The sequence below is a fragment of the Dendropsophus ebraccatus genome, chromosome 2 (genome assembly GCF_027789765.1).
Source record: "Dendropsophus ebraccatus isolate aDenEbr1 chromosome 2, aDenEbr1.pat, whole genome shotgun sequence".
In the NCBI taxonomy this organism is placed as follows: domain Eukaryota; kingdom Metazoa; phylum Chordata; class Amphibia; order Anura; family Hylidae; genus Dendropsophus; species Dendropsophus ebraccatus.
Genome location: NC_091455.1, coordinates 217,730,681 through 217,742,271, shown reverse-complemented (window position 1 = coordinate 217,742,271; position 11,591 = coordinate 217,730,681). Strand labels below are relative to the sequence as shown.

The window sequence follows — 11,591 nt, the reverse complement described above, 5'->3', positions numbered from 1 at the left end:
TCCCCCAGTGCAGACACCATTCACACCATACTCACAGACCCCTCATCCCCCGGTATAGACCCTTATACACCATACTCACAGACCCCTCATCCCCCAGTGCAGACACCATTCACACCATACTCACAGGCCCCTCATCCCCCGGTATAGACCCTTATACACCATACTCACAGACCCCTCATCCCCCAGTGCAGACACCATTCACACCATACTTACAGGCGCCTCATCCCCTGGTGTAGACACCATTCACACCATACTCACAGGCCCCTCATCCCCCAGTGCAGACACCATTCACACCATACTCACAGGCCCCTCATCCCCCGGTATAGACCCTTATACACCATACTCACAGGCCCCTCATCCCCCGGTATAGACCCTTATACACCATACTCACAGGCCCCTCATCCCCCGGTGCAGACACCATTCACACCATACTCACAGGCGTCTCATCCCCCAGTGCAGACACCATTCACACCATACTCACAGGCCCCTCATCCTCCGATGCAGACACCATATGCACAGGCCCCTCACCCCCCCCCCCCCCCCCCCCCCCCCGGTGCAGCCACCATTCACACCATACTCACAGGCCCCTCATCCCCCCCCCCCGGTGCAGCCACCATTCACACCATACTCACAAGCCCCTCATCCCCCCCCCCCCGGTGCAGCCACCATTCACACCATACTCACAAGCCCCTCATCCCCCAGTGCAGCCACCATTCACACCATACTCACAGGCCCCTCATCCCCCCCCCCCCCGGTGCAGCCACCATTCACACCATACTCACAGGCCCCTCATCCCCCGATGCAGACACTTAGACACCATTCAGACGTGACTGAAAAAGTGCAGGGTAAGATCGGCAGCTGATAAACTGGTAAATAATAATGGTGGTGCAGAGGGCTACGTGTGGGCCCGGCTCCTCTGCTTTGTCTGGGAGTTTTGGGTGGGCAGCGCGGTGCGGACACGTGGAGTGCGCTCCCTTCCTGCGTATGGTTCTTATTAGCTGCTCCCTATGATCATTTGTTTACTCTCATGGGGGAAGAAGAAGAAGAAGGAGGAGGAGTAGGAAGGAGACGGCAGCAGATTCCCGGGATTGCCTCCTCTGTGCCCTCGCTGTTGTCCCTGCAGTTTCTGGGTACGGCCATGGGTCCCGCTCCGGCTCCTCACTCCGTTACTTTTTGTAGCGCCTGTACAGGAAGAATGTAAACGTGCCGGGGCAGGATGTGCGGAGACGGGTGACGGCAGGATGTGCCCCCCAGCTGCGCTCACTCTCACCTCTCTCCTCCTTCTTTACCGATAGTTTTTGGAATTGTTTTGCAATTTTTTGGATCTCTGGATGCAGCGAGAACTGAATGAACTTTCCTGCTGGTGTCTGGTGAGTGACGGGGGGGGGGACGCAGCTACTGGGGCAATCAGACACGGGGCAGAGAGGCAGGGACCCCCAGACGGTGACAGATGGGGGGATGCAGCCGTCAGGGGCGCTCAGACACGGGGAGAAGAGAGGCAGGGACCCCCAGATGGTGACATGAGGGGGGGGGGGGGCAGGGACCCCAGACGGTAACAGGCGGGGGGTGGCAGAGGGGCAGGGCCCCTCCGACAGTGACAGATGCGGAGAGACCCTCAGACGGTGACAGATGGGGGGACGCAGCCGCCAGGGGCGCTCAGACACGGGGAGAAGAGGGGAAAGACCCCCAGATGGTGACATACGGGGGGGGGGGGGGGGGCAGGGACAGTGACACCCGAACAGTGACACATGGGGGAACAGAGCTGCCAGGGCGATCAGACACGGGGGGGCAGAGACTCGAGAGGTTTTACAGAAACCAGAAAAGTCATAAAACATAAAACAAAACGAAAAGTAACAAAAACGCTACAAAATATCCAGTGAGTGCGGTAACACTGTGTGATGATGGGGGTAGTAGTCATGTTGTAACACTGTGATGATGGGGTAGTAGTCATGTGGTAACAGTGTGATAATGGGTGTAGTAGTCATGTGGTAACAGTGTGATAATGGGGATAGTAGTCATGTGGTAACACTAAGATGATGGGGGTAGTAGTCATGCGGTAACACTGATGATGGGGGTAGTAGTTATGGCAGATTAAAACTACTCTGTACCCACACTCTGCCCCCCCCAACCACTTGTACCTCTACATCTCCTCCATAACATCTACATCTCCTCCATAACATCTACACCTACATCTCCTCCATAACATCTACATCTACATCTCCTCCATAACATCTCCATCTCCTCCATAACATCTACATCTACATCTCCTCCATAACATCTACATCTCCTCCATAACATCTACATCTACATCTCCTCCATAACATCTACATCTACATCTCCTCCATAACATCTACAGCTCCTCCATAACATCTACAGCTCCTCCATAACATCTACATCTCCTCCATAACATCTACATCTCCTCCATAACATCTACATCTCCTCCATAACATCTACATCTCCTCCATAACATCTACATCTACAGCTCCTCCATAACATCTACATCTCCTCCATAACATCTACATCTCCTCCATAACATCTACATCTCCTCCATAACATCTACATCTCCTCCATAACATCTCCATCTCCTCCATAACATCTACACCTACATCTCCTCCATAACACCTACATCTCCTCCATAACATCTACATCTACATCTCCTCCATAACATCTACATCTACATCTCCTCCATAACATCTACATCTCCTCCATAACATCTACATCTCCTCCATAACATCTACATCTACAGCTCCTCCATAACATCTACATCTCCTCCATAACATCTACATCTCCATCTCCTCCATAACATCTACATCTCCTCCATAACATCTACATCTACAGCTCCTCCATAACATCTACATCTCCTCCATAACATCTACAGCTCCTCCATAACATCTACATCTCCTCCATAACATCTACACCTACAGCTCCTCCATAACATCTACATCTCCTCCATAACATCTACATCTCCTCCATAACATCTACATCTCCTCCATAACATCTACACCTACAGCTCCTCCATAACATCTACAGCTCCTCCATAACATCTACATCTACATCTCCTCCATAACATCTACATCTACATCTCCTCCATAACATCGACATCTACATCTCCTCCATAACATCGACATCTACATCTCCTCCATAACATCTACATCTCCTCCATAACATCTACACCTACATCTCCTCCATAACATCCACAGCTCCTCCATAACATCTACAGCTCCTCCATAACATCTACATCTCCTCCATAACATCTACACCTACAGCTCCTCCATAACATCCACAGCTCCTCCATAACATCTACATCTCCTCCATAACATCGACATCTACATCTCCTCCATAACATCTACATCTCCTCCATAACATCGACATCTACATCTCCTCCATAACATCGACATCTACATCTCCTCCATAACATCTACATCTCCTCCATAACATCTACATCTCCTCCATAACATCTACATCTCCTCCAAAACATCTACATCTCCTCCAAAACATCTACATCTCCTCCATAACATCTACATCTCCTCCATAACATCTACATCTCCTCCATAACATCTACATCTCCTCCATAACATCTACATCTCCTCCATAACATCGACATCTACATCTCCTCCATAACATCGACATCTACATCTCCTCCATAACATCGACATCTACATCTCCTCCATAACATCTACATCTACATCTCCTCCATAACATCGACATCTACATCTCCTCCATAACATCGACATCTCCTCCATAACATCTACATCTCCTCCATAACATCGACATCTCCTCCATAACATCGACATCTCCTCCATAACATCTACATCTACATCTCCTCCATAACATCGACATCTACATCTCCTCCATAACATCTACATCTCCTCCATAACATCTACATCTCCTCCATAACATCTACATCTACATCTCCTCCATAACATCTACATCTACATCTCCTCCATAACATCTACATCTCCTCCATAACATCTACATCTCCTCCAAAACATCTACATCTCCTCCATAACATCTACATCTACATCTCCTCCATAACATCTACATCTCCTCCATAACATCTACAGCTCCTCCATAACATCTACATCTCCTCCATAACATCTACATCTCCTCCATAACATCTACAGCTCCTCCATAACATCTACATCTACATCTCCTCCATAACATCTACAGCTCCTCCATAACATCTACATCTCCTCCATAACATCTACATCTCCTCCATAACATCTACATCTACAGCTCCTCCATAACATCTACACCTACATCTCCTCCATAACATCTACATCTACATCTCCTCCATAACATCTACATCTCCTCCATAACATCTACATCTACAGCTCCTCCATAACATCTACATCTCCTCCATAACATCTACAGCTCCTCCATAACATCTACAGCTCCTCCATAACATCTACATCTCCTCCATAACATCTACATCTACATCTCCTCCATAACATCTACATCTACAGCTCCTCCATAACATCTACATCTCCTCCATAACATCTACAGCTCCTCCATAACATCTACATCTACATCTCCTCCATAACATCTACATCTCCTCCATAACACCTACATCTCCTCCATAACATCTACATCTCCTCCATTACATCTACATCTCCTCCATAACATCTACACCTACATCTCCTCCATAACATCTACATCTCCTCCATAACATCTACATCTCCTCCATAACATCTACACCTACATCTCCTCCATAACATCTACATCTCCTCCATAACATCTACAGCTCCTCCATAACATCTACATCTACAGCTCCTCCATAACATCTACATCTCCTCCATAACATCTACACCTACATCCTTTCCATAACATCTACATCTACTCCATAACATCTACAGCTCCTCCATAACATCTTCATCTACATCTCCTCCATAACACCTACATCTCCTCCATAACACCTACATCTCCTCCATAACACCTACATCTCCTCCATAACATCTACATCTACAGCTTCTCCATAACATCTACAGCTCCTCCATAACATCTACATCTACAGCTTCTCCATAACATCTACAGCTCCTCCATAACATCTACATCTCCTCCATAACATCTACAGCTCCTCCATAACATCTACATCTCCTCCATAACATCTACATCTCCTCCATAACATCTACATGTCCTCCATAACATCTACATCTCCTCCATAACATCTACATCTCCTCCATAACATCTACATCTCCTCCATAACATCTACATCTCCTCCATAACATCTACATCTACAGCTCCTCCATAACATCTACATCTACATCTCCTCCATAACATCTACATCTCCTCCATAACATCTACATCTACATCTCCTCCATAACATCTACATCTCCTCCATAACATCTACATCTACATCTCCTCCATAACATCTACATCTACATCTACATCTCCTCCATAACATCTACATCTCCTCCATAACATCTACATCTCCTCCATAACATCTACAGCTCCTCCATAACATCTACATCCCCCCCCCCCCCCCATTAGTACAGCATTTCCCTTCTTACTACCTGAGGATATATATATGAGGCAGGTTATATTCTGTTCTTGTAGATTTACCAACCACATCTGCTGAAAGTTGTTCCAAGCGTCTACTACTCTTTTAGTAAAGTATTATTTTCTCTGCCATCTGCTTATCTCACAGGATAGGCAGATAGTATCACTACAGAGGATTAGATACAGATAGGATTAGATACAGTACTTCGGCAGGCAGTATGCCACATGCTGGGCTTAGATACCTTAATTTAGGCACAGACTGGGCTGGGTTTCCTTCTCTCTCTGCGGTGTCCTGAAGTGGCCGGTGAGCTGCCCTAGTGACATCCATCCTCATCCTCCTCCTCATCATCATCATCAGTCACCATTGTCATCATCATCACCAATCACCATCCTCATCAACATCAGTCACCATCCTCATCATCATCACCATCCTCATCCTCATCAATCACCATCCTCATCATCATCACCAATCACAGTCATCACCAATCACCATCCTCATCATCATCAATCACCATCCTCATCATCATCACCAATCACAGTCATCACCAATCACCATCCTCATCATCATCAGTCACCATCCTCATCATCATCAGTCACCATCCTCATCATTATTAGCAGCAGTGAAGGAAACATTTTCATGTAAAGCGGAACTGGGGGTCACAGGATGTCACTAATAACATTCCAGGGAGTCTACAAGACGTCAGCTCCACCCGACACACACATAGCCTGACACACATACATCCCGACACACACACATCCCGACACACATACAGCTTGACACACATACATCCCAACACACATACATCCTGTTATACACACAGCCCGACACACACACAGCTTGACACACATACAGCTTGACACACATACATCCCAACACACATACATCCCGTTATACACACAGCCCGACACACACACAGCCTGACACACACACAGCCCGAGACGCATGTCCTGACACACACACAGCTCGACACACATACATCCCGACACACACACAGCTCGACACACACACATCCCGACATATCTCTGTATTATAGCTCTGCATTATATTTCGTTATTATATCCCTGCTCTGTATTACATTTCTGCTCTGTGTTATATCCCAGAATTATATCTCTGCTCTGTATTATATCCCGGTATTATATCTCTGCTCTGTATTATATCCCAGCATTATATCTCTGCTCTGTATTATATCCCAGTATTATATCTCTGCTCTGTATTATATCCCAGAATTATATCTCTGCTCTGTATTATATCCCAGTATTATATCTCTGCTCTGTATTATATCTCTGCTCTGTATTATATCCCGGTATTATATCTCTGCTCTGTATTATATCCCAGTATTATATCTCTGCTCTGTATTATATCCCGGTATTATATCTCTGCTCTGTATTATATCCCGGTATTATATCTCTGCTCTGTATTATATCCCGGTATTATATCTCTGCTCTGTATTATATCCCGGTATTATATCTCTGCTCTGTATTATATCCCGGTATTATATCTCTGCTCTGTATTATATCTCTGCTCTGTATTATATCCCAGTATTATATCTCTGCTCTGTATTATATCCCGGTATTATATCTCTGCTCTGTATTATATCCCGGTATTATATCTCTGCTCTCTATGACATCTCTGTATTACACCTCCATAGATAGTCCCAGCTGCAGCATGTATAGTGTCAGGGTGGAGCAGCAGGGAAGGGGTTACTGCTGGGTTGGGAGATGGTTCCCTTATATGTGGAGCACCGCATTCGCCGCTGCTCTTCAGCCTCCACATTCCTGACCGTATAATTTGGAGAAATCCCAAAATTGAGAAGAGGCGTTCAATGAGGAGTCCGCTCCAAGAGAAACATGCAAGGGAAATCCTCTCACATCAAAGCCCCGGGCTTTGTCACTAGTCATAGCGCAACCTGCCAGAGCAGAGCATTGTGGGAATAAGTCGTCAGTCAGGTCCAAAGAAGGTCACAACTCCTCCTCATCATCATCACTGAACTATACTTATCCTTTACTACACCTGAGTTATATTATATCTTACCATCCAGTCACTTCACCTCTGATGGGCAACTAAGTTATATTATATTTTACCATCCAGTCACGTCACCTCTGCTGGGTGCCCGAGTTATATTATATCTTACCATCCAGTCACCTCACCTCTGCTGGGCACGTAAGTTTTATTATATCTTACCATCTAGTCACCTCACCTCTGCTGGGAGCTCGAGCTATATTATATCTTACCATCCAGTCACCTCACCTCTGCTGGGCACGCAAGTTTTATTATATCTTACCATCTAGTCACCTCACCTCTGCTGGGAGCTCGAGCTATATTATATCTTACCATCCAGTCACCTCACCTCTGCTGGGCACCCAAGTTTTATTATATCTTACCATCTAGTCATCTCACCTCTGCTGGGCGCCTGAGTTATATTATATCTTATCTTTCAGTCTAAACTAAAAAAAAAAAAAAAAACTTGACCAAGCCATAGACGAAGTGGGCGTGTGCGCGAAACGGTCTGTTGCTGTATTGCACTTTTATATGCAAAAGAGGAGCCCGTAGAGCCTCATTGAAGAGTCTCAAAACACGGGACTAGCCAGATATCCCTCCGGGAAGGACCCAGCCAAGGGGCGGCTCCTGTTAGGAAACCACCAAATCCACCATATTAAGTGGCCCTATAAGTCCCTCATCATTGCCCCTCATCAGTGTGGAGCAGGATTCTGGCTGGGTGGGAGCAATGCCTAGTAGAGCCATGAAAGAAACAGATTGCTGAACTCAGGAAGACCGTCCAAAGGTAACACTGCCGGCTGCTAGTCAAAGCGCTCAATGCAGTGAAGTCCTAGGTGCACTGCCCCCTGGAAAACATGATTATGCAAAAGAGGAGCCCGTGGAGTCTTATTGCTCCCACCTAGCCAGAATCCTGCTCCACACTGATGAGGGGCAACACCCCGAAACAGCTGTCTTTGGATGGTTACCTTACTTGGTTTATCCCTTGTCATTACACTGACTTATAGGGCCTCTTAATATGGTGGATTTGGTGGTTTCCTTACAGGAGCTGCCCCTTGGCTGGGTCCTTCCCGGAGGGATACCTGGCTAGTCCTGTGTTTTGAGACTCTTCAATGAGGCTCCCCGGGCTCCTCTTTTGCATATTCATGTTTCCCAGGGGGCAATGCACCTAGGACTTCACTGCATTGAGCGCTTTCACTAGCAGCTGGCAGTGTTATCGTTTGGCTGGTCTCCCTGAGATCAGTGATGTTTCTTATATTGCACTTTTGTTTTCTCCTCCCTCACCTGTGTGCCAACAGGCATTAAATATATGTCGTTTATACTTTAATAAAGCTGGAAGAGAAGACTGGGTGAGTGCCGCTGTGCTAGGTTAACAAGGGACTGGACTAAGATTAGGAGAACCGTGACTAAAGGCTTCCGTGCACTGACAATATACTTGTATGTTTGAAAATGTATGATGACTCATGATGCGGATAGATGATAATTCTCGTGATAATGACAACATGATGGTGATGATTGATGAAGACATTAACAAGATTGATAATGGTGACGTCATTGTTCTGGCGCTCTCCTCATAACGCTCTTTGTGCTCTCTGCAGGTTATAAATGAACAGCCCTTATGCCCAATATGAGCTGGAGTTTCCTAACCCGTCTCCTAGAAGAAATCCACAATCACTCCACCTTTGTCGGGAAGGTATGGCTCACAGTCCTCATCGTCTTCCGGATAGTTCTGACCGCGGTGGGCGGAGAATCCATCTACTCGGATGAACAGAGTAAATTCACATGTAACACCAAGCAGCCGGGCTGCGATAATGTCTGCTATGACGCCTTCGCTCCGCTCTCACACGTACGCTTCTGGGTCTTCCAGATCATCATGATCTCAGCTCCATCCGTCATGTATCTCGGCTATGCCATTCACCGGATCGCCCGGGTGTCTGAGGAAGACAGAAGGAAACACGCCCTGAAGAAAAAGAAGAAGTCCTTCTCAAGATGGAGGACGGGTCAGAATGTAGAAGATCTGGATGATGACGAAGAGGAGCCCATGATTTATGAGACCCCGGCTGAACCAGAAAAGGTGGAGAGTAAAGATAAAGAGAGAAAGAAGCACGACGGGCGAAGACGAATCAAGGAGGAGGGACTGATGAAGATCTATGTCTTCCAGCTACTCTCCAGGGCAATCTTTGAAGTTGCCTTTTTAGCTGGACAGTACTTCTTATATGGCTTCAAGGTCCTCCCGTCCTTCCAATGCAGCAGTCTGCCATGTCCGCACATGGTGGACTGCTTTGTCTCCAGGCCCACTGAAAAGACCATCTTCCTTCTCATCATGTATGTAGTCAGCTGCCTCTGCCTGGTGCTCAATATCTGTGAGATGTTCCATCTGGGCATCGGCACCATACGAGATGCCATCCACAGACGAAGGACTAACACCACCAGACAACCGCCCTACAACTACTCCTACCCCAAAAACATAACAACGTGTCCCCCAGAGTACAATATGGTGGTTAAATCTGACAAATCCACCAAACTCCCCAACAGCACCATGGCACACGAGCAGAATGTGGCCAATGTAGTGCAGGAGCATCAGTGTACGAGCCCCGACGAAAACCTGCCCTCTGACCTCAGCTCCTTACAGAAACATTTGAGGGTCGCACAGGAGCAGCTAGACATTGCCTTCCAAACATACAACTCTCAGGCCAATGGACAAACGTCCAGAACCAGCAGCCCTGCTTCCGGGGGAACAGTGGTGGAGCAAAATCGGGTCAATACCGCTCATGAAAAGCAAGGAGCAAAGCCAAAGACTGGCTCAGATAGAGAAAGCACCAGCAGCAAGGAAGGAAAGAACTCGGTGTGGATATAACTGGGCATGTAAAGCTCCTCAGATCACTGCCGAAGACCGTAGTGTGGATATAGCCAGGATATGGCGCTCCTCTGATCACTGCCGAAGACCGTAGTGTGGATATAGCCAGGATATGGCGCTCCTCTGATCACTGCCGAAGACCGTAGTGTGGATATAGCCAGGATATGGCGCTCCTCTGATCACTGCCGAAGACCGTAGTGTGGATATAGCCAGGATATGGCGCTCCTCTGATCACTGCCGAAGACCGTAGTGTGGATATAGCCAGGATATGGCGCTCCTCTGATCACTGCCGAAGACCGTAGTGTGGATATAGCCAGGATATGGCGCTCCTCTGATCACTGCCGAAGACCGTAGTGTGGATATAGCCAGGATATGGCGCTCCTCTGATCACTGCCGAAGACCGTAGTGTGGATATAGCCAGGATATGGCGCTCCTCTGATCACTGCCGAAGACCGTAGTGTGGATATAGCCAGGATATGGCGCTCCTCTGATCACTGCCGAAGACCGTAGTGTGGATATAGCCAGGATATGGCGCTCCTCTGATCACTGCCGAAGACCGTAGTGTGGCTATAGCCATGATATGGCGCTCCTCTGATCACTGCCGAAGACCGTAATGTGGATATAGCCAGGATATGGAGTTACTTTGATCATTGCCAAAGATGTCACTATGGATATAGCCTGGGACAAGAAGGTCCTCCAATCATTACCAAAGATCTTGGTGTGGATATAGCCAGGATATGGAGCTCCTCAAGATGTTGATATGTATATAGCCTGTAATAAGGGCTTCTCTGCTCACTGCCAAATATACATATGGCCTGGGATAAGGAGCTGATCACTACCACATTTTATAGCAATATCTAATATCACCAGAGGTGGGTCCCGAATCCCTCGAGGGTTATCCTATGCCATAGACTGCCCAGCTCGGTGGTGGGCCAGAACGTTTGCACATTTTTGGGGTACAGACTGGGAAATGTTCTGATTCTTGATTTTTTTGTTTCTAACTGTTATTATAATTTGTACAATTTTATTTCTGGTTTTATATATATAAAAAAAAAAAATCTATGAAGTATTAAAAATGATGAAGTGTCTAAAAATTGCCAGGATGTCAGGAGTTAAGATGAGTATAAACAGATTGCCTCACAACATGGATGAGACCCTAACACTATCTGTTACACATAACCTTGTAGACTCCTCTTTGCAACCCTCACATAGTATTAGTCCCCTCTATGCAGTCTATGT

At 46.8% G+C, this 11,591-nt stretch overlaps 1 protein-coding gene across 1 annotated transcript; it reads left to right on the top strand.

The window, feature by feature from the left end:
- Positions 1 to 1,042: 1,042 nt before the first annotated feature.
- Positions 1,043 to 11,435, top strand: LOC138784953 (gap junction gamma-1 protein-like). The gene is made up of 2 exons (XM_069960661.1): positions 1,043 to 1,370; positions 9,094 to 11,435. The coding sequence occupies exon 2, from the start codon at positions 9,114 to 9,116 to the stop codon at positions 10,350 to 10,352; it is 1,239 nt and encodes a 412-aa protein (XP_069816762.1). The 5' UTR covers positions 1,043 to 1,370; positions 9,094 to 9,113; the 3' UTR covers positions 10,353 to 11,435.
- Positions 11,436 to 11,591: the final 156 nt, after the last annotated feature.